Source organism: Rhinolophus ferrumequinum, chromosome 17, assembly GCF_004115265.2.
Source record: "Rhinolophus ferrumequinum isolate MPI-CBG mRhiFer1 chromosome 17, mRhiFer1_v1.p, whole genome shotgun sequence".
Taxonomy (NCBI): domain Eukaryota; kingdom Metazoa; phylum Chordata; class Mammalia; order Chiroptera; family Rhinolophidae; genus Rhinolophus; species Rhinolophus ferrumequinum.
This window is the reverse complement of record NC_046300.1, coordinates 799,495-823,689: the sequence shown is the minus strand read 5'-3', so window position 1 is coordinate 823,689 and position 24,195 is coordinate 799,495. Positions and strand designations below refer to the sequence as shown.

At 46.7% G+C, this 24,195-nt stretch overlaps 1 protein-coding gene across 4 annotated transcripts in view; it reads left to right on the top strand.

The window, feature by feature from the left end:
- The window catches only part of LOC117037310 (contactin-3), a 209,305-nt gene that overhangs the window by 50,025 nt on the left and 135,085 nt on the right, over positions 1–24,195 (top strand). For 3 of the 4 annotated variants that reach the window (XM_033133242.1, XM_033133240.1, XM_033133244.1), the window contains exons 2-3: positions 4,337–4,471; positions 14,950–15,076. In XM_033133242.1, coding sequence (XP_032989133.1) covers positions 4,417–4,471; positions 14,950–15,076 — 182 coding nt within the window. In that variant the 5' untranslated portion in view covers positions 4,337–4,416. The remainder of the gene's footprint in view (positions 1–4,336; positions 4,472–14,949; positions 15,077–24,195) is intronic. The other variant, XM_033133243.1, reaches the window with a different exon arrangement.

Sequence of the window (24,195 nt, the reverse complement as noted above, 5' to 3'; positions counted from 1 at the left end):
GGTTATGTTTTTATTTTTATTTTTTTTAGACTTTCTACAGTGTATGCCTGTGTGTGGGCATATATAAGAATATTAAAATATCTATATTTCTTCTCTTATATCAGATAGTTTGCCTAATATTTTCTAGCCTGTGGTTTCTGTGATTTGAAAGGCAAGAATGAAATTGGTGTATTGCAAGATGTGTTTTTATTGTTTGAAGGCTGATACAGATTATGATACATCTGACTGTAATGCCCGTTGTGAATCTGACTGTGGCAACTCCTGGTAAAAACTGCAGGGACGTTTCAAAGGGCTTTATGCTGACAGCCCTTCTTAGCCAGCGCTGGGGGGCCGGCCCCACTGTGCGCCTGCAGCCCCATTTCCTAGCACTCTCCTCGGCCGTCTGCAATCTGTCTCACTGGGCATCCTTGTGCTTTTGCAACGGCCACGGAGATGGAAGTCACTGGCCTTCACCCACAGGCGATGCCCAGCCATTTACCTGGCAGGAGGCTCTGAGCTCTGATCAGTCAGGGTTCTGGAAGCCTCCAGACCAGGCAGACAGTAACCCTTTAGGCGGTGGACCCGGGAGTGGAGGTGGGGGACTGGGGCAGCCTGGGAGTGAGTGTCCGTGATGGGAGAGGGTCCCGACTGGCCAGTCACCAGCCCGTTGAGCAGTTCAGACGGTACCAGGTCTTCGTCTGCCCCTGGGCACTTCTGCCTTCGTCCCCCTGCAGCACACACATCTGGTCGTGGGCGACCCCACCTCGCACAGGCACCCTGACCTTCCTGGTGACGGCCACTGTCCTGCAAGCTCCCGCCCTCGCTGTACCTTCCACACTGGCCAGTTCACAAGCACTCTGTACTCCCCTGAATCGGGTGTCATCCCCACTCGCTTGTACACTTACGAGGGCAGGGATCTCAGTGCCCTGACCACCCCCCGACCCCCCCAAATTACAATCCCAGCGCCTGACAGGCACTCAAGAAATATTTGCTAATCACAGGATTTTCACAAAGACTTCAGAATAGAACTTCTTAGGACACATTTTACTTTTTAAATGTAACTGATGTGCGTGTTACTTTGGGGTGCGTTGTTAGGAAGATAACATTTGTTAAGTTACCATCTTTTTAATGCCTTCTTACGCACTTTCCTAAAATAATTTTCAGATGGCAGCAGATCCTGTGCTGTGCCTTACCTTGTCATTCAGGTAGAAATGCTTCTCACTCACTCGATTTCCAAAGACATTGTCACTGTTCTGGAAGCTCAGCAGGAAACATTGTTTGAAAGCCCGTAGCTGAGCACAGGGTGTTGGGGACGATGGCACAGCCGGTGACAGAAAAGCTGTGTCCTCCCGTCCTCACACGTGCATCTGTCCAACACTCTTCTTACCCTCCTGACAGGTGTTTGTGACATTGTGGTTTCCACTGCACTAGCAGGACGTAGCTTATGTATTTTGTTCTCTGGATAAGATAGGGCAAAGCCTCCCGTATTTTGGGGGTGCTTTTCCTACTGCTGTGTTTCCCCGAAAATAAGACCTAGGTGGACCATCAACTCTAAAGCATCTTTTGGAGCAAAAATTAATATAAGACCCAGGATTATATTATATTATACCTGGTATTATGTTATATGTTATATTATATTATTATTATATCATACCTGGTCTTATATAATATTATAATGTAATATAATACTAGGTCTTATTGTAATATAATGTAAGACCAGGTCTTATAATATAACATATATAACAAATATAATATAATATAATATATATAAAACATATATGACATATATAATATAATATAATATAATATAATATAATATAATACAATACAATACAATACAATACAATACAATATAATATTACCAGGTCGTACATTAATTTTTGCTCCACAGACGCATCACAGCTGATGGACCTACTGGGTCTTGTTTTCGGGGAAACAGCGTGGTTTTGATGATGTCACTACAGGATCCTTTGCTGGAGTTTGTCCTTTTTTTCCTGAAAATTCCAACGACCTGTTCTTGTTGAATCTTTCATTTTGTCATTGCCAAATTCTTTTCCAGTTGCATTTAGTGTATAAACTGGATGGCTTGAATTCCCAGAGGAGGAAACAGCAGTCAGGGTCGCAGCCCTCACACTTTTCCTGCACTTCCCCTGGGTTGGCACACCTTGTCATCGCTCCCTGACTCTTCAGGAATCTCTGACATGTTGTGTGTCACGTCACTGCAGTCATGCTTGCCGTGTCTTCTGTGCCTAACTGCCATGGTGCTGTATTTGGGAGTCCAGAAACATCCTTGCTTTTCTAGTATGTGTGTGTGTGGCGGGGGAGGGAGAGAGAGGGAGAGAGTGAGGGACAGGGAGAGAGCACTTTCTCATGATTTCTGGACTCCTGTTGCCTCACAGCCATGATTGGAAGGAGGGTATGGCAGTTGTGGCTTGTCAGTTACAAGTTTAATCTAGAATGATTCCAGTTATTCAGGCTTGTGATTGAAAATAATTGTGGGCACAGGATGTGTCGCTGATTGAGCGACTACAGGAAGGGGGCAGGAGTCTGGAAGCTTCCGGTCCAGGTGAGGAGAAGTCAGCCCTGGAAAGGCTGCGATGCCCCACGCCGGGCTGGGTCAGCATGCTCCCCCGGTTACTGAAGTCACTCAGCCACGTGGGCCATCGCGCTGCTGGGCCTGGTGCTGTGGGGAGAACCTCAGACCGGCTCAGTGTCACGCGCGCGTTGGGGCAGAAACTGTCCAATCTGTGTCCTCGTGCCTCGGTCACTTTGCTGCACACACCTTCCAGGTGCCGCCATGTGCTTATCTTCACCCGAAGGTATTTTGGGCTCTTGGAGCCACATTGCTGCCCCAGTGACAAGCAGTGGTGCTGGGCAGTGACCACTCCCAGAGGGTGGCCTCCAAGCGGTGACAGTAGCTCCTGTGCCCCTTGACAAGGATCACCCTTGGATGGCCCTGAGGCGTACGCTGTGCACGAGCCCCACTGCCAGAGTTTCCCCAGTGGGGTGACGCTGTGGTCACACACGGGCCCATTCGGCCGCCTTCCTTCCCTCTCTCTCCCCATGCCCTGTTTCTCTCCTCGTCTGCCTGTAAAGTGCTTGCTTGCACCTGAGTTCATTTCACAGTGTTTATGTTAAGAGACCCCCGCCTGAGACGCATGCACTGTGTAGGTAGGACGGGCTGGTGACAACGGGTCCCAGCCCCTGAGGTGGCACCGGCCCCTCCCCTGCCATTCTGTCACGTGTCCACCCATCCCTCATGGGCAGGTCAGAGATGCCAGACTCTTGGCATTGCAGCTGCGGCCACACCTCTGAGCCAGCCCCCCACAGGAACATGTGTCAGGCCCCAGGGAGCAAGCATAGCCGGGCTGTGGGGGAGCTGCTTAGTGTGTCCTTGGACAGACAGAACTCAGGCGTTGTCACGGTGTCCCTTTTCAAGTGACGGTTATTTGGGACATGTCAATGTCACACCCCATATTGAGGAACCACTGTCTTAAGACCAGGGGTTCTCTCCTTAGCTGAGCAGTCAGGGACTCCGCCCAGGCCATGGCCGTCCGGTCAGAGCCGGGCACCTTCCTTGCTGACCACTGCCCACCGTCGGTCCCCCCCGGGGGGACAGGCTGGGTCTCAGCCGCCCAGAGCAGCCTCTGGTCTCAGGTGTGTGTCCAGCCGACGTGGTCCCTCACCAGGCCCGATAACTGGTTTCAAATGGCGCTGAAGCCATCACAGGGTATTCACATAGTTACGTTCATGTTTATGAAAATTCGAGAAGGTAAAAAAGAAAATAGTTTCATTTACGAGATTCTCAGACAAAACAATTTCCACCACTAGCAGTTTTGATCTGTTTCATGCAGTCATGTGTAGTTGGGGGTTTTCTGCAATTGTCTCTGAGAAAAATAGGCTGCAGATGAATGCTGGCAATGCCATTTATAATTAATACGCCTCAGAGGGATTCAGGGACTGTGAAAAGGGGGCTTCAGTGTATCTGCTCGTTTAACTCTTGGTTTTACTCAAATGTTATCATTAGAGAAAATGAGAAAAGTTACAATTTCAGATCTTTATTTTATTTGCTAATTATTATGCAGCATATTTTAATATTTAATATATTAACACTTAATATTTTAGTATGCAGAACATTTCAGATTTTGTGAAGCTACTTCCATCTGCCTGTCAATTACATAAAGTTTTTTGCTTTGTTTTTTTTAAGTATCTGCATTTCATACATCTCTTTTGCATCAGAAAAGATTCATTTCATTTGAGGATTTTGAGTGGCATACAGTTTTATGAAAAGAAGAAAATCTATTTTCTAAAGCAACTGTCTTTTCAAGTCTGACTGCTTTGTGCACATATTTTACAGGTTAAAGGATTTACCTGAAGACAAAGCATCCTGTTCCTTGGAGACTGGACAAGAGTTACTCTTGCTGCTGGCAATTAAAGATGAAGTTGTCATGGAAACAGTTGATCCTGCTTTCTTTCATTGGCTGCCTAGGAGGTAAAAAACAGCTATATTTTCTAAGTTGAGGTTAGAACTATAATTGAGTCATCTATTAAGTAATTTGTTAAATGTTGAAGTAATATTCCTCCAGTAGCAAAGAAAAATCTTTTTGTCCAGAAAGAAAATTCTATTTTTCTCTTCTGATTATTGGATTCTATTTTCACTTCCTCATTTGGCACATCATTTTATTTTCGTAGCAAATGTAACGACAGCTCACATTACGAATCTCCTGTACTGTGATTACAGCAGTGCATCAGAACTTGAAAATGTTCATTCCTCACTTTTCTTCCCCCCTGCCCCCCGAAAGGAGCCGAAATTTATCATCTGTAGTGTAAAGGGAGAATATAAATTCGAAAGAATGCTGGTATTTTCATGTCTAATCTTAAAGAAAATATTGTTTCCGTTTTGGCAAATAACTTATTTAAGGGTCCCAGAATAAGGATAGGCTTCTTATTTGTTAATTTGGAAAATTTGCAGTTTAGAACAAAATAGAACGAAAAGAAATAATTCTCTATATATCCAACATTCAAAAGCAACTTAAAAATTATTTGATGTATTTCTTTTTTGTTTGTTTCGTTTTGTTTGCTGGAGGAGTGGATAAGTAAGAGAAGGGTTTTTTTAAATAAAATGCTAACCTGTTTCCCCAAGAATAAGACCTAGCCAGACCGGCAGCTATAGTGCATCTTTTAGAGAAGAAATTAATGTAAGACCTGGTATCTATTATATTATATTGTCATTATATTATGTTATTATCATATTATATCATTATTATATTATGTAAGACCCGGTCTTATATTATAGTAAAATAAGACCGGGTCTTCTATTAATTTTTGCTCCAAAAGATGCATTAGAGCTGATCGTCCAGGTAGGTCTTATTTTCAGGGAAACATGGTATGTGCACAACAATTAGGTTTCGGTTTTTTTGTTTGTTTGTTTTCCATCTCTTTATTATAAAAATTCTCTAGCACCTACAACGTTGAGAGAATAGTACCATGAACACCCACATCTGCACCATTTGGATTTTTACCTCTCGTGCCTGTCACTGTATTTCTTCTGTCTACTGCGTGGTGTATTTCTCCATGGATTGGTTGGTTGATTGTTTAAGCCATTTAAGCAGAAGTCATCACTTATCACCCCTAAAAATTTAAGCACCCATCTCCTGAGAATAAGACCAATGTTTACATGAGCACAATTTCTTTGTGATGCCTAAGAACACTTAACAGAAACATCATGTGATGTTTTCCTCTCTAAGAGGGAATTGGTGTGCAATGATGCCGAAAACGACGGCAGGTAAACACACACGTTACTTGAAAACACGCATATATTGGAGTAAAGTTTGAGTCGAGGTTTCAAAATCTACTAAACTCAAACTTTAAACACTCTTCAAATATTTAAATGAAATGAAAGCGTCCAGTTTTTAAAATCAAGTTGTTGTTAGTTGGTTTTTAAACAGGGTTGCCGTCTGATGCCTCAGTTTTTGTTCCTAAAACATTTTCTTTGACTGCTACTTCTCTGGCACTGAAGGAAAAAGCAGTCATTGTGTTCAAATCTCTGCCTTTTCAAATGGTCTTTGGAGAAAGAACAATACAAATATCAAAACTAAGTGTTTTTCTTTTCTCTAGTATTATTTTCTTCATTTACAAAGTTTGAAATTTGAGTTCTCTTGTTACCGTATGAGCAAGATGAAAGATATCTATCAGGGTGATAATATTCATGATGTCAGCTTTTATAGAAGCAACTTTGAAATTCCAAGTTAATTGGAAATAGGAAGTTACACTCAGAAAGCGGAGGTGTATGTAAAGAAAATGAGATGACTTTTTCAAAGGTTTAACAGTTTGAGCTGTAATTTTACACCGTGTACAAATCGTATTGTTTTTCAGCTTTTTTGAGAAATGTTTTACATATTTATGAAGGAATTTATAGAAAAAGCAGTATCCATTTTTCGAAAATACTAAGAATTTATCAAAAAAATTTGAAGGTCTACTTGATTCTCTAGATATGTTGGTAAAAAGCTGTAAAGGTTGGTAAGGGGGTTGGGTTAAGTGATCTATGATACACTGTGTGCAGGGTGTGACTTAGAGAATTGGTAATCTTTATAATTATAAATGGACGGGAATTTGGCTCTTCCCAGTTTTCTAAGCATACAGCACTTTACATCCTGAATGTTGGGGCTCCTTTTGGAATATATAAATTTTAGACTAAAAGCCTGGCTTGTGAGTGATGTTCTGTTAACCAATATTGGGTCATTTTTTATGTATTAAATTTAAAAATCTGTTCATGATGTGGGAATGATCTCATAACAAACAGCAAGTGAGACATATTGTGTGTGGGAGTGTTTGGCCAAAGATGCAGACTCAGCAAATGCAGCAAGCCTTGATAATTTGCGTTTCCTATCTTCTGCAATTTAAGTTCTTTGGTATTTGTTACGTTGTGCATTTTTCCTCCATTTTCTTCTGTTGCTTTGTCTCTGCCTGTTTCTCCCTGCAGCAAAGAGGCAAACAGTAATTTCTGGCCAGGACTTTTCCTTGAGAGGAACCTGGCTCTGCTTTTCCTCAGAATCTCTAGGCTTTGTTTATTCTTACACTAACGTTTATTCATTATCTATTATGCCCCACACATGGTTTCCTGGGAAGAAGATGGACAGAGTTCTTTGACTCTGGGGTTTCCATCACATCGTGTTGGGGTAGAAAGACGACAGTAAGTTAGGAGAAGACAGTGCGACAGGAAGGAAAAGGCGGAGGAGGATGACCGTGCGGGCTGTGGTGTGAGCTGCCTTTTTACAGGAGGCCACCAGGTTAGTCCTCATGGGAAGATGCGTTTGCGCAAAGACGTGGAGGTGAACAAGCCGACCTTGTGTGTATTTAGGAAGGGAGCTCCAGGCAGAGTCAATAATCCACGCTCGTTTCTAATAGATGATGACATGCTCAATGTTCTAGAAACAGCCAGAAAGCTAGCATGCTGGACCCGATGAGTTATGCGGGAGAAGCAGCAGACGTGAGCCATGAGGAGGTGTGGGGCTTGGGACACCGGAACATGAAGAGCCTTGGGGGTCAGGGCAGGTACATAGAGCTTTGGGGCTGACGGCCGCAGGAGCTGTAGTGTGCCTTGTGCAGAGAAGCGATGTGGCCTGGCCTGGTTTTGGAGGTCCTTGAGTTGTGCGTGGATTGATTGTGGAGCACAGGACGCCAGCACAAGCACGCGTGAGAAGCTAACGCAGTGTCCACGCCAGGGGCGATGGTGGCTTGGGGTGGCGGCAGGGTCGCAGGCACAGTTAGGATATATTTTTAAGGTAGGATCATGAGGAATTGTGGATGGAATATATGTGGGGTGTGGGAAAAAAGCAAGAGTCAAGGACAACTTCAGGACTGTGTGTCACTCTGTGTCCTAGCAGATCACCGGGTCCACATCATGAGGAGTGCCTCATGGGAGAAATGAAGACCCAGCACCAAGCAGGGCGAGAGTTTCCCAAACTGAAGGTCACTAGAGAATAGTGGGTTAAAAAATCAGTTTGGTGCATCCTGACCAGTGTTTCTATCAGAATAAATGAGAATTTAAGGGAGGATGCAGTCACCTCTCTGAGCACCACCCACCTGGTAACGCTGCCTGCAGATCGCTTATTGGCATCGGGGCTCAAGAGAGCATGTCCCCGACCGTGCCGAGCTGTCGTTTAACTGTACAAGGTGCAATCAGGAAATAGGGTGTTTAAATAAATAAACAAAATTATTGCTGTAAGAGACACACTGCCTTTAATCCCCCTCAAAACACTCTCCCTCACTTTGAACACCCTTATCCCATCATTCTTGCCACTTTCTGAACCAGTTCTGGAAGTCCTCTTTTGTGAGTGTCTTTAGTTGTGCTGTCATGGCTGCCTCAATGTCCTGAATCATTTTGACTTTGGGGAAGCGCCAGGAGTCACAGGTGCCAGATCCGGTGAATAAGGTGGATGAGGACACACTGTAATGTTTTTATTTGACAAAATCGCCATAAACCAGAAACAGTGTGTGACATGGGGCCTTTCCATTGTGATCACAAAATATGGTGAACGCTGCTGCCGAGTGCCATCCAGTGGAAAGGCAGGGATCTTCAATGTGGGAAGCGGTGCATCGAACCTTAGCAACAGTGTGTGACAAGTTTCAACTTTCTCAGTGTAGTCAGTCAGGTGTGAGCTACGGTTGAGAGAAGCTGTGTTTTAAAGTGTGCTGTAAATCATCCTCCATCATGACAACGCTTTGTGTCACACATCGCTTCTGGTATATGGCATTTTATATCAAATAAAAAGATTACAGTGTGTCGTCCTCCAGCTTATTCACCAACCTGGATCTGTGCGACTTCTGGCTCTTCCCCAAAGTCGAAATAATTCAGGACATCGAGGCAGCCACAATAGTGCAACTAAAAGCACTCATGAAAGAGGACTTCCAGAACTGCTTCAGAAAGTGGCAAGAATGAAGGGATAAGTGTGTTCAAAGTGAGGGGGAGTATTCTGAGAGGGATTAATGGCAATGTGTCTTTTACTGTAATAAATGTTTATTTAAACATCCACAGTAGTTTTTCATCACCCCTCATAAGTTCCAGTCCCACATGTCTGTGTCCTGTTTCCTCTTGAACACGGTCAGGGCTCTCCTGCGGTAGCAGTGAGCCCAGGGGGTGGTCACTGCCATGGGTTCCTCTTGCTGATCCCTCTGCTGAGTGTCCAGGAGGCTGGCTCCTTCCACGGCTGCAATGTCCTCACACCACATGGGGCCATCTCGCTAATCACCACACGAGTCTGATGGTGTAGAAATGCCCACCGTGTGGAACTAGATCATGTCCTCACTGCTGTCCGTCACCATCACCGTCTCTCACATGTCACACAGAAATGGCTGCCACTCAGTGGCTGTCCTCAGTGGACACTCGGTGGCTGTCCTCAGTGGACACTCGGTGGCTGTCCTCAGTGGACAGCTGTGCAGGATGTTTTGCCTTGTTTTTCTGTGCTGCTCTCACCAGCTTTGAGATGTCCAGTTGCCACATACGTTCTGTCTTCTGTTTCCTTGGAATTTTTAGCTGTTCTTCCTGCTTCATCCATCATTCAGACCCTACGGGGGCAGAGGGCCTGCAGGGCCGTTCCAAGAGGGTGCCTTTCCCCACTGCCAGGGCAACCTGCCACTGAACGACCGTCCTTCTCAAGCCTCACCACACCACACTCACGCCACGTCCGTCAGTTCCAGCTTGGCCATAACGTGTCCACTCACAGGGACCACGTCTGCAGCCGTGTCACTTTCAAAGCAAAACTCAACTCACAAACGGCTGCATATTTGAATTTGGGATGTGTCAGGGATCCTCGCTCCTGCTGGTGACACAGCAGACGTGTTCACTTCTGCATGTAGCTGCCTGCGGATGTCAGCTGACACTTTACGTGTACACAGTGTCACGTGGTGGGACGTGTGATCAGCTATGCAGTGCTGGGTGCTACTCGATAGAGTGAGATTGCCCGGCATACTAACGTGTCACGTCATACACACTCTGCACAATGAAACGGTCTCAGACTTGGACACTCTGGGAAGACGGGCAGGCTCGGGTCCTGCCTAGAAACAAACACGGCTGCCAAGTGAAGCTCGGACTCTGAGCGGGGGAGAGAAACCAGGGGCCAGAGTCGGACCCTGGCGTTGCATCCCAGCCTCGGAAGATGGAGACTGAAGTGAGAAGTGTGTTGGTCACGTGAGTTAACCTGTGGTTCGTGTGAGTGCTGACCTTGGGTGTGGGGGCCCATTGTATGGGACGGCAAACCCCGTGTGAATGCTGCCGCTCTCGAAGGGACTTTAGGCCCAGTGGACCTCCCCGGAGATCTGCGTCATGAAACAGTGCACCGGAAGCTCAACTTGTTCTGCTCTGTTCTGTAATGGTTGGAGTAGCTGTTCCATTCAAACAGCCCGTTGCAGTCTCCACAAGGGCTTTGCTTCAGCACCAGCGTGACAAAGGTCACCGACGAGAGGCCGTTGCTTCTGAACGCGCTGTCTGCACAGGTTCCGTGAGGGCCTCCTGTGTCTCGTCTGCTTTTTCAGTCCTCAGAAGGGACCCAGCGGCAGCACCGAGGTCCTGCCAGTTGCCTACTCAGGACCAGCCACCTGCCTGGTGGTGCTTGTGGAACCCAGCGCTGTGTTTCTGAAGCATCCTGGCTGCTGTCATTGAATCAGCTCCCGTGAGGTCACGTGTTCATTCCGGGACTTCCTGTGTGGTGGACGCACATATTCCAGCTGAAGACAGGCTGTTTGCTTCAGGTTATCCCGACATGGCCCAGTTCTTTCTTTTGTTGAGCTGTAACATTGTGTGAACTAAAACCATTTGTGCTGAAGCATAAACACACAGGGACCCATTCTGACGTAATTTACCAAACTTTCTAATACACACACTATGGTGGGTGTGTTTAGGGCAGAGACGAGTGTTATACAATCATTACCTCCCGGAAACTTTAAGACTAAAGATGAGGAAGATACGGGAGAAACGCAAGTGAAGGTGATGGAAAGTGGGGTAGGGAGCTCGTGATGAATCAGATACCCAGAAATGGTTCAGTGAGCACTGAAGGGATGACCACCAAAGAGCTGTGACACCGCGGAAGTCAGGGCGGGGTCAGAGCCCACCTCACACTGCCTGTCTGATGGTGGCGGTCACAGCCACCTAAGGCTTCTCCAGAATGGTGGCACCCGGAGGCGAGGGGCATGCCCACCAGCTCTGAGGGCTGTTGACGTCCACACCACTGTGGAGGAAAGCGGTCACGTGAGCACGAGCCCCATTTCCTATGCAGAGTGTTCAGCGAGCACATAGAATCAGGGGACTGCGTAGCCGCAGTGTCGGGGCAGGAGCTGGCACTCAGCGTCTGTCCTCCCTTCGCACGTTGACACTTGCAGCTGTGCGTGTGTCTGTTAAGTGTTATGATGAGGGATTTCGCTCCGTCTTACACAGAACTCAGAAGCTATTTTTCTAATTAAAATAGAGTGTGTCCTTATCGCACAGCGTCATGCACATGCACAGCGTTATTTGCTCTCTTCCCCGAGACCTCGGAGGCTGTGGCATCTCAGAGAGCTTGGGGACAGCCCTCTTGTCATCCTATGTCTTGGGACCACACTGCTCTTTCCATTTTGAAAGTAGCTGGTTCTTTTCCTTCACGGCCAAGATTGGCTTCATTCCTACGTGAAGGGAATTAAAGAAATAGCTTGCAATCATCACAGACACCCTCCTAAAGTAGTAACCCAGGGGGGCAGAAATGCACGCATCTAGGACGAGGGCTATCAAGTCGGGGTAGGAATTCATGATGGGTGATGACGTAAATATAGTCGTTTATTTCTAGTGTTTAAAAACTTGAAAAAGGATCAAGCCTGTTGGACGAACTAGAGTAGAACAGAGTAGAAATGTCAGTGGGACCCAACGTTACTGCTATTACAAAGTAGCGTCATTAGCCGTCGTGTGTGTGTGTGTGTGTGTGTGTGTGTGTGTGTAAACACGTGCCCACCATGTGTACGGTACATCATGATGAAAAATAAATTTTCATTGCAGGTCCAATGAAAAGTAAATTGAACAATTACTCCGTTATTCAAGTCTGGGCAAGACTCGAAAGCCCAGAAATAAATTGAACAATTACTCCGTTTTTCAACTCTAAGACTCCTCCCACCCCCACCCGCTGTCCCCGATGGTTTGGGGAAAGGTCCCCTGTCACGTCCTTGGTCCTTAGACTCCGCCCTCATGTCACCTCCCAGACCAGTCCCTCCAGCTCTGGGGTCCAGAACTGTAAACGCGGGGCCCTTGCTCGGGAGCCGCAGTGGGCGAGGGGCTGCGGTGGAGCTGGCTGTCCTCAGGCGTGTCAAACACGGTGCTGGCGTCTCCTCACCGATGTGCGGGCAGGAGTGTCCTTTACGAGGTTACAGCTCAGAATCATTGCAAAACGCGTCCACCAGCTCGTTTTTCCTCTTAATAGCTTCTCCATTACAGCTGATTCATAATAGGAATTCTTTATCGTGTAATTATTTTTCACAGACACAATGGCCTTGTACTACAGTTTGGTATGAAACATCCTTTCTAAAACGCACAAAGGGAATCAAGCCTACGCCCCGGAAAAGGCTCGATTTGGTCTCTTTGGTAATGAATAGAAATCACAGATGCAATCGTCTCTATTAAAACCTTTGAGAAAATTCTGCGAAAGAAAAGTTTTGATGGAGTTGATTAATGAAGTCCTTCCGAGCATTGTGATAGGTGGGAAGCTTCTGGATTTCCACATTTCCACATGTTCAGTGAAAGCTGGCATGAGGGAAAGTGGTTTTTCTTTTCACGTAAACGAGCCGTGGACCGCGTACTCCGGGGTGTATACAAGGCAGGCGGCATCTAACAACAGCGTCGTGGCTTTTATCATGTGGAGTTGCTGTTAGACCATCTAGCAAGAAAGGTATACTTGTGGGGCTGGGAGTGACAGGACACAAGGAGTATTGCCAGCCAGGGGCGCTCACCAAGCCTCAGCGCCGAGTTTTCCTGGGCTTCCTTGTGTGGGCTTGACTGACTGACTGCACACGTGGTTGGACTCGGTGTCCCGTTCACTCACACCCCATAACTCAAATCTCCCACCCTGCGTGCTGTGCTCTTTCTGGTGTTGCCAGCCCGCCCTACACAACGGCATTCCTGTCAGGTACAAACTTGGTCACCTCCCAGAAGCCAGGGGCAAGGACCAGGCCACACCTTCACGTGCAAGGACAGAGGGTGACACTCCATGGCCCCTGGGGTCAGATGGGCGAGAGTGCATCTTCCTGGTGCTGTGTGACCGGCTGTGCCCCTGGGTCCTGCTGGGCACTGGGAGTGACCACGGGCATCGTGAGGACTGGAGAACAGCAATGCCCAGGCTCGTGGGGGCCACACGGGGAGCGCCACCCTTCCCGTCACTGCCGTGCCCTGTGAGTTTGTTGTTCTTGCTGTTACAGTCAGTCTTTTCAGTAGTGTTATCATGACTTGAAGTGGCCAAACAGCCATTCCCAGGTTCGGGGCCTTTCAGGTACTCTTTGACCTCCTTTCTCTGCCTCACTATTCATGGCTGTTTGTGGGAGTCGTTGGTTCAGCCTCTGCTTCACAGGAACTCTTCTCCAGTGTGGCACCTTGAGCCAGGAGAGTGTGAGCTTTTCCTTTTCTTTGTCTTGTTTCCTGTGAATTTGTTTTCAGAAACGCCAGGGACTCACAGCCCACGAGCATCAGCGCTTGGTGATGACATCATCTCGTTCCTTTTTGAATTCATCTGCAGAGAGATTGTGTGTGTGTGTGTGTGTGTGTGTGTGTGCGCTCAGGATGTTCAAGTTCTCTTGAATGTACAAACACTTTTGAAAAGACACGTGTTCAGTGCCATATCCTTGTCTTCAATTTGCTAGTTATAAAATGCAAATCCCACCAAACATTGGGAGTTTTTAGTTCAAGATGGCAGAATAGCATCGTGCCTGGCAGGTTTGGTGCCTGAGGTAATGCGAGGGATGCAGTTGGTTTTGAGTCCGTGGAAGTTTTGCCAAGGGGCCGACGGCTGGACAGGCTTCCTGTCGCAGGTTACTCACCAGTGACGGTGTAGGTAGCCTTTGTGTCCTCAGAAGGAATCTGTGAGGCTGCATTCACACCAGAAGGGATCTGATCGCCACGGGAATGCTTCTTTGAGGCTTCTCGACTTCCTACCTGTGTGTCCAGGCATCTCGAGGGCTCACGGAGGCTCCTGAAGGGCGCCTGCCGGCAAAGATTTGCTTTGTGTTTTCTTTTAAATTCATTTATTTATCCGTTTATTTATTTTTTGAAAGTTGAATGGCTTTTCCTAGTTTATTTTTTATTTTATTTATTTATTTGTATTGGTTTCAGGTGTACAAAGCAACGTACCAGTGAGACATGTGCACCCCTCACAAAGTGAGAATCCCCTGCCCCCAATGTACTGCCCCTCTGATATCACATGTAGCTGTTATGATTCCAGTAACTAGATTCCTTAGGCTGTACTCCACATCCTGTGACGTATATATTTAATTATACTTGACATTCAGTATTATTCAGCTTCAGCTTTAGGTGTACAGCGCAATGCTATGGATGGACCTAGAGAACATTATGTTAAGTGAAATAAGTCAGACGGAGAAAGACAAACACCACATGATCTCACTTACATGTGGAATCTGAAGAACAGAGTAAATGAGCAAACTGAACAGAAACCGTCTCAGATATAGAGGAAAAACTGGTGGTTGCCAGATGGGAGTGGGGTGGGCGTGGGGGAGAAGGTGAGGGGATTAGCGTGTACGGATATTGCCACGGGACCCGAAAGGCAGCTTGGGGAATACAACCAGTGATGTAAAGATTGTGCGGGGTGTCAGATGGGCACGTGTCTTGTTAAAGCTTTGTTTCTAAAGAGCAGACGGGAGTTGCTGGCTTCTGTTTCTTCCGTCCTGGAACGTAGCTTGTATGTACCTTGCACTTACGCGTTGTTTTTGGATGTTTCCCCCCCACAGGGGAGCTGCACTTACAAGGCCCCGTGTTTATCAGAGAACCCAGTGACAGCGTTGTTCCCACTGGTCCCCAGGACAAAAAAGTGACTTTAAATTGCGAAGCAAGAGGCAACCCTTCACCTCATTACAGGTACAGTGGGAAGTTTGAAAACTCAAATGGAGAAAACAGTGATGTGGCAGTTGTGAATTTGTTCTGTGCTCAATGAATTTATGCCGTCAGGAAGAACTAGTGCGTGGCCCTGTGGTCGTACAGACCTACACTGTCCAGCAGGCTGGGCCCTGGCCGCGTAGATTTAATCCACTTTGCAGTGGGATTTCCTCTTCACTGAAGGGAAATATGGTCGAATCTCTTACATCTGCACTGTCTCTTTATTGATTTATAGTGAAGTTTAGTGCATAATGCCGTCCACGGGAAGACATCCACTGTGGGCAATGAAATTAAATGTGTTCTAAAGGTATTTGGAAATCATAATTAAAAAAAAAAAATACTTCGGCATCTATCCTTGCTGTGCCATTTTATTGGGTTGTGTTTGAAGGTTCATTAAGTATAGAAGAATAAAATACATTCTTACTAAAGTCGTTTTACTTATTCTTGAAGAAAAATATGTTCATTATTAGATTTTCTTTCCCATGAAAGTATGTACTTTTCAGATTACATGAATAATACCTGCTCTCTGAAAGCCTTCAAACATCACAGAAAGTTCTAAGGAAAAGAAGAATAAAAACCTGAACTGTTACCTTAAGATAAAAATATATATGAACATTTGGGGATGATGGTGGTTACTGGATGGGTGGGTATTTACTTTATTAAATAACACAAGACTAACGTATTTACTCTTAGGGGTGTTTAGGTCCCCTAAGGGGGACCCATTTTAATGGAGAAACAAATTATTTATGAAGAGCGTATGCTGCTTTCCTAGAAGTGGCTGCTAGAAAGTGCTGGAGGCTCCCTGACCACGTGTGCTTTCAGTGCTGTGAGCATTTGTCCTGAAAACGGTTTACAATATTAGTTTGTTTGGCAGAGCCTTTTGTGTAACCTGCAGAGCAAGCTGACCTCAGTCTGAATTAATAGAATTCTAAATGTTTCGAGAATTATTGAACTCCTGATGTTATTTTGACCCCTGTAAACGGTAGGAGCCCACCTTCCCTGTTCCGGTGGGTTAGATCAGCGCTGCGTGAGAAGGTAGATCTTTGCGTTTTTGCACCTGGAAGCCATCAAGCGCAGTCTTCGTGCAACAATATTCACCAACCTGTGTATTGAGCCCCTACAGTGTACTTTCAGCAGCGTGATTCCGGGTGACCGGTCAGGATTGGCTGAGAGGATAAAGTTTCCCTCTGCCTCTTCCTCTCCATAGCAAAATGTGAAAAGCATGACGTATGATTAAAATACCAGCAGCTATATTTCATGGTCTAGTTTAATTAGTCAGACTGAAGCACGTGCAGCATCTGGAATGTTCTTCTTCTTTTGGGGAAAAGGGAACAGACCGACTTAACGAGACCTTATTCTGGAGTTACCATCTCCCAGCTTTTTCACAGGAGATGCTGACTCGTTTTTAAATGCATCCATTCGTGTCTCCCCAGAATGGAAGGTTATCCTTTTAGACTTGACTGTAAATACGATAAAGAAACCGATTAATGTGACTCATGGGTGGGCTGCTTTCCTGTTCTCAGTTAAGTTGTATTTCCTGGCATTTACCTTCTGAATAATTTCATAATAAATGTGTTCAGCTGAAAAATTGTCAAGATACAAGATTTAGTCGTACAGGAGTGTATTTCTAAATGAATAGATTAATCATGTTTATAATGTTTTAGCAAACAGCAAGGATTGAGTTTAGAAATCCAGACATAGTCACTGGCTGTCATTATTTCTTCGTGTATCAGGTCTTTATCGTAATGCCAGAAAGTGAGTGTTTAAACATACTGATCCCATGTATAAAGCAAAGTTTATGAAAAAGTTCTGCCGTTTGCACAGCGCTTCTTATGTTTTATTCCATGGCCTGGGATGTGATATGTTGAAATTTAAACAAAATCCATAACCGAGACAGAGATGTGACTTAAACTAATTAATCAGTTTGAAGTCTGATAGACGAAGAGATTTAACATGATAGGTATTGTTTAAAATACTTGGTTTGTAGCCAGAGGGAGCTGACATTTTAATGACAGCTGTAAAGATCTTCTTAAGTTAAAACTTCTAACCAATATAAAATTTCACTTAAATTGAAGGTTTATAGTCCCTAGAAATTGAGACTGTAAAAAAGCACAAGGATCCTCTTTTTACTATGAAAATGTTAGGCTTCCCTATGACAAGCGGCGACCCCGTGTCCCCTGCCCTCTGCATAGGACGCGCTGATGGAGTAAATGGGTGTAAAACTGCCGGGTTCTGGTTAGGACGTTACCTACTTAGATGACGTCACCTTCTTTACAGGCTAATTTTTGCCCCCCGGCTCTTGACTTTAACAGCCACCCAGATAACAGTGTATGTTATTGTTTCAGTGTTCCAGAAGGACATATGCTTGCCTGTCCTTGTGATTTGACTATCATTTAACAGTGACCAATAAATAGGATACATATGTGATAACATTGAGGGCATCAAAAAGGATACGTGGGTTTTTCTCCATGAAGTCAGAGAAAGGATAGGTTTTTATACGTATTTATTAATAGAAGCAGGCAGGCCGGGAGACAGACACATAGGTCCTAGATATCCGCTGAGGGGGAAAGTTAGGGGGTCGTGTGAGATGACACGTAAATGGAATCCAAACAGGCTCCCCGAGATTCAAAATAAAGTTTCAGAGCTTAAGAAAACACTGTGCTTGGAAAGCCCAGACCTGCTCTGTGGACTGAGGCAAACTCATCTTAGGAGACATTCGTCTTTGTTCGTGCCCCTAGGAATAAAGAAGTCTTAACTGGCCCTCTTAGAAATCCAGAAGTTCAGACATGCTGCAGGGAAACTGCCTGTCGTGGGGTTTCACTGGGGATTTTAGTCCTCCTCCTGCATCTCCCCGCCGAAACCCCACAGGCTCTGTTTAAAAGCTGATTAGTGTTCAGTCTCCTCCTAACTGCTGACCCTCTGAAAGGGGCGACCTGAGGAAGCTTCAATGACTTGCTTACCTGGGTGGGAGGGTTTCCTCGGACCTCCTGCGGCTTACAAATGCCCCCCCTTTGCTCTTGAAGGACCCCAAGCAGCATCTCGGGTAGCTTCTCCTGATGTCAGTTGTCCTTTAAGGGACCACGTACTCGGGCTGAAATGGGTAGAATGCGCAGGGCCCACAGGGAGCAGGCGTGTCTCTAACATACAGAGGCCGACCTGCCTGGAGAGCGTGCAGGCGCCCGCACCGCCAGCTCAGGGTCGCGTGGCGTCTCAGCCCCGACGACTGTCGGCAGCGGGGCTCCATCCAGAGTCACAAAAGCTTCCCAGGAGATGGTTAACATTCCTTGCTCTCTCTTTGGAATCTCTGCTTCCGGCGTTGACTGCTTTTCTCTCCACACGTGACGCCAAGAGGAGGAGTCTGTCTGTGACCTGCATGGACTGTTCTCAGCATTTACCTCAGCGCCACACGCAGCAGCTGTGTGGACACAGGGCCGTCACATTCATAACTAATGTCTCGGTCCCAGCAGCCTCTTCCTCTGCTCAGTGGCCCCAGGTGGCTGAAGCTGCTGTGTTGGGAATGCAGGAAGACACATCTGTGCTTCTAGAACGTTCCGTGCCAGACTGCCCGGACCCACAGTCGCTTCTGCCTGTGCTCTTCCGTTTTGTCTCCTCACAAGGAAGCGGCCAGGCATCCTTCTTGCAGCTCTCAGAACACGTGAGCTGCTGTAATAAGCACAGCGTGAGGACACTCGGATACACGCGTGCCAGGACGAAGTGCAGTCAAAGTACGGGTCCCCAGGGGCACTCTCCCCTCTGCCCTGTGGTCCCCAAACGGAGTCACCTCCCACACATCGCGATTTCCTGAGCATCCACTCAGCACATTCACCGCAAAGAGAAAAGGGAAAGACAGTCTGCTCACCACTGACTCAGGGCGCAAATGCGGGGGGCGCCTGAGTTTGCTTGCAGTCTGCACCCCCCACGTGACACTGCACGTGGCCTCCAGGGCCCTGTGTTTGGCTGCGTCCGCGCATAACGGACGCATGCTGTCGATGATGTGTGTGCTGTCCGTGCGAGACAGTGTAGAGTGCTGCGTAGTCTACCATCTAGTGGACTCTGTTTTGTGCAATAGGACGTATTTTAACATGACTATGACTGTATGTAACCTGTCCCCTCATACACCCCGCCGCCATGTCAGGTATTGTGTCATTGTCCCCTAGCTTCTCCGAGGAGGTCTCATCCTCGCCGATTCCCAGGCCCAGCTCCATGCAGCATCGTGAGCTGTGTCCCCACAGCCACAGGGAGCCACACAGTGTGCCCGTGGTTGGACGACTGAAAACCACTGCAGATGCAGCCTGCCTGTACTGTGAGGCCAGTCGGGCAGACGTCGTGTCCGTCTGTCCACGAGCCCGTGGGCACCCTCAGCACCCGCTCCCGGCCCCCAGCACCCCACCTACTGTACCCACACCTGCCTTTGTTGTAAAGCTTCTCAGTACAGGGCCACCTCACAGGTGAGCACAGCGTGTGTCCCTCATCCCACGTCCCAGACGCCCAGCAGGTGGTCAGTGCCCAGCTGGCAGAGGGACAGAACACAGGCCTTCCCAGGGAGGAGAACGAACAGGGAGCTTGGGATTCGATCCCGTCGCAGGGTCCCACGTTCACAAGCTGTCCGGCACCTTCTACAGGATGTGCTCCCGTCTGAGCTGCTCCCTCTGTGTTGGCTCCATTATGACATAGATGGGCATGAGGTGACAAAGATGGCCGCAGAATCTCCAGACGGACTTACGTCCTCTCCATGACGTCATCTGCACAAAAGGGCAGCATCTCTTTTAGTGTCATCAGGACTCTGAGGTGTCGGGAGAACATGAAAGCACAGCCGTACTGTCAGCAGTCAGTACCCAGGAGAAGTGGAGAGGTCAGAGCTTAGCGATTGAAGATGGCAGGAGAAGAAATCCTTCGTTTTGTTGTTGTTGTTTTATCCTGTTTGTGAGGGGCTGAGGAGGAAAGGTAACGTGGGCCCCACAGTGTCCTGGGGCCTGAGCAGCCGTGTGAGGCGCGCCTGTCGGAGGAGGAGGCAGACCTGGGAGCTTTCCTGGAGGACAAGCATGTCTGCAGGTCTCCTCGGAACAGTGTTCAGACAATCTGATCAATGTGAACGGGGCTGCAATTCCTGCACTCAGCACTTGTCTCTAATCCCAGCGTGGCTCCAGTCTCGGGGTGTGTTGTTAATATCTAGGTTTCAAATGTATTGGTGAGTGAGAAATGGGAATCTAAGTCATAAAGGACATTCTAAAAACTCAGTTTTTAAAAGCACAGCTTCACAACTTAACTCATTTATATCTTCAGCCATTATTGCTTAAGCCTAACTAGATATTTTTGGGTAAAGTACTGAATGTGCAAATTCAGACATTCATTCTTTCGAGGGCTGCAATTATTCTCATCACTTCAGTAAACATATTAACAAACATTGCATCTGAACACAAATGCATTTGCTTATTAACTTGAAGCCACATCTAAAACCACAAATTGCCTCTGTGATTAAATTCCTAATTTTCCTGTCAAGCCCCAAATAAAGCATTGCCCGTTGATTGAAAGTGTCTAGTGTCTGCATATTTCCCAAACCCCACCCCCAAAAAAAAGATTTTAGTGCATTATTTTGTTCTTTTTGCTCTGTTTTATGTTGATATCTAAGGTGAGACTTCTCTCTTTCTCTAGAACACTGTTTTTATTTCCATTTTCTGACACATTTTGTGCAATAGCTCAGATACCCTGCAGGACAGTAACTTGACACAATCCGCTATGGGGTCCGTTACATCCTGGGATGATTGTCTAACTACCCGAAGTCACTCAATTTATTTTCAGTTTTGTTAGCTTCAGTGTCAAAGGGTGACGTTCTGTAACCTTGTTCTCAGGTTCTAGTGGGCACCTAGGGCTTAGCGCCTGAAGTGACCCAGGTGACGAGCGAGGCTACGCTGGTCGTGGTCGTCATTGTCAAGTCGTCCTTGTCTGGTTTTGGGGGAGAGCTTCCCTATTTCACAATAAGTAGTGCGGTAAATCCATAGTGACTAGTAAAGACAGTAATTACGCATTAATTCCCTTCCTGGAGGTTTGTTGACTGTATGTGTGGCCCCAGGTAGGGACAGTGAGGAGGAGGTAGTGACGGGAGCTCAGAGGGCTCGATCAGATCACGTCATCCGGGCACGTCTGAGCACCTGCCACGTGCCAGCGCCCGTGGCTCCCGCTGGGCCGTCAGCGGTGACTCAGTACGTCATTCAGCCGTGCCTCCATGCTTCCGAAAGCACCTCCTCAAACCGAGAATCCGGCGTGTTATACGGACTAACTCATCAGTGTGTAAATGTGTGTTTGCACACACACTCTCACACATGTTAGTGTTGTGTGGGGGAGGGCAGCGACTCACAGACCCGCAACCATTGGTGTTTGAGTTTATTTCCTGGAAATAGCAATTCCAATCTTTGTCATTTAGATGTAATAGTTACCAGTTGAAATGTGTCCTGTATCAGGCACCTTATATTTTATATTCAAGAGTCAGGAACGGTTGGCCCAAGGGCGTGCACGATGTTTGAAAGAAATTTGACTTTTCAGGGGAAATTCCCATGGACCCCCGATGTGTCGTAACCGGGTTCCATCCGATTTCCTCCCTCCCTTCACCTGCTGCCGGCCGTGGAGGCCATGCTTCCAGTGTCCAGTCGTGTGGACAGCATGACAGGTGTAGAAGAAGTGGATTGATCGAATGCTTGCTGCCTCGGCTGGGCCAGCAGAGTAAGCCAACTCCCCACTCGTGCTCCTGAGTCTTCACCTCTGCTTATCGGTCCAGCAACATGTTCACATGTAACGTCCACAGCAGCGCAGTGAGAATCAGCACCTTTGTGAAAGGTGCAAAGAAGCTGTTTCTCACTGTGGATTCTAAGAGCAAATCCTGATTCATGTAGAGGAGTGTCTGAACACTGAGGCTGACAATGAGCATAGAGTGTCATTCCAGAGGATTCTGCGTGGTGGTTACGCAGAGGCGCTTCTCAGTCCGGCCCATGTACAACAGAGCTGACGCTCCACGAGCCGCCTGCGGCTGGAGCAAATGAGAATGTTCCATGACGGCAACGCCGGCGTCTGCAGCCCAGGAGTCACAGGTTCTCTCCTTCTCTCCAGATCACTGCGTTAAGCCTTTCGGAATGGAGTTTGGGTAAGCAAGTGGGACTATCATGAAGTTTGAAACAATTTGCATATTTCAAACATCGGAAGTCCTCACGAACCTCAGAATTCCTCTACGAAGTAGACACCTTGTAACTTGTACGAAGGCTTGAGAATGTGCAAAAGTAGCCAAGGGGTCTACCTGGAAAAGCTCCCCGATTTATGGCCTGAATATGCCCTTTTCCTGCCACGTGTTACTCCTGTGCCGTGTTCCTGAGCTCTGAACAGTTGGATTCTAATTTACTGTAAAGAAAATTAGCCCAATTTGTAGATTTATTGGACATGGACTTGGTGAAATGAGTATGTGTGTGTGTGCGTTCAGTTTTCCTGATTATTGCTTATGAGATGGCAATATCAGAAATATTTACAAATCAGGCCTAAATGTGAATATTTTGCATTAGGAACTTAAATACACTATTTTCTCAGGATCCAATAACATTTGGAAGCCCAGGCACAGAAATTTCTTACCCATTTCAGAGTTTAAACAAAGACAATGCTTTTAAATTCACCCATTTTCAGCAAAAGAGAAAACAATATGTAGTGAGATACTGAGAAATTTTATATCACCTGGGGATAAGTTTCATTAATGATGAATTGTATTAGGAAGGAGAGAAATAATTATATTGCTTTGTTAAAAGAAAATTAACATTATTCAAGGAATTTCAAGGGTACCACAGCTCAGAAGAGTTTTCTAAACCAAATGCCCCCCTGCGTTTGGTGTAGGAGAAACGTATTTCACAGAGTCGTTTTTGCCATTTCAGTGGTGAAGTAATGTAGGGAGCGTGTTTGTAGGATGAAGAACGAGCTAAAGGAAGGAAGAAACATTTATGTGAACGGATCAAATGTTTTCCATTTTGGTTCTTTAGTCAGAACTTCGGGGTGATGGCTTTCAGGTCTGAGATAATTATGGAAATAAGTCTTTCCCCACATACTCTATGAGCTCTTAAGTCTTTCCAGCTATTAAATAGGCAAGAAAAATATTTTATTTCGCTTTACAATTGTCCACAAAACCACTGTATCTTTATTATCCATCAGCCCCTCACAAAAACACAGTTTTCAAACAGAGCATCAGGCATGCTTAGTCAGGCCATAAACATTCTAACTGTAGAGCTGAAATCTGTTTCCCCCCACAAACCGAACTTTGTAGGTCACGGAAACAGAGCACCCTTTGTCATGAGAATACTCCATTCAAAACTGAAATTAACTACATTTTTCCTGATTTGAGTTTAGGGGAGTTTTCGCCACTGCAACATTAAATCACTCAGCAACTGACACACTATTTACAGGTTAAAAATTCTACCCACCCTCTTGTGATCTGCTGTCAGATTTACTCTTTGAAGGTCATGCCCAGCATGTGTCTTCCCATGTTTTGCTGAATTCTCAGGCAGGTACGAGTGCAGACAAACCACACGTGGAAGACACAGCTCATTGCACGTGAGAGGAGGTGGCCGAAAGCCCTGGATGGAGCAGGTCACATGTCACCAACATGCGCTGAAGGGGATGGGAGTAGAGACAGACGAAGTGGCAGACAGGCTGGCAGCTTGTGACAGTGGCTCCTCCCACTTTAAAAGGCGCCCGCCCACTGGCTTGCTGGACGGCTCCTGTGCGCTAAGAGCTTGGCGTACATTGTCTACTTAAATGTAATCCTGTGGGAACAACGGCCTTTCTTCGTTTCAGTGTGACAAACTTAGGTCTCAGGGAGATAAGTCATTCACTCATGGTCGCAGCCGGTGACGGGTCAGTCCCACATAAACCAGGGGCACTTGGTTCTGAATCCCATTTGTGTTCACTGGGCTGTCACTGGCCAGGAGTGGCTGGGACCTGGGGATGAGATGGGGGTGGGGCCGCAACCAGGGACCAGGGAACCGTCTCCACAGACAGGAAGCTTTGTGAAGGCGGGGACGCTGGTTCTCCATGTCCTCAGAAACTAAAACGGTGTGACATGCAGGTTCTCAATG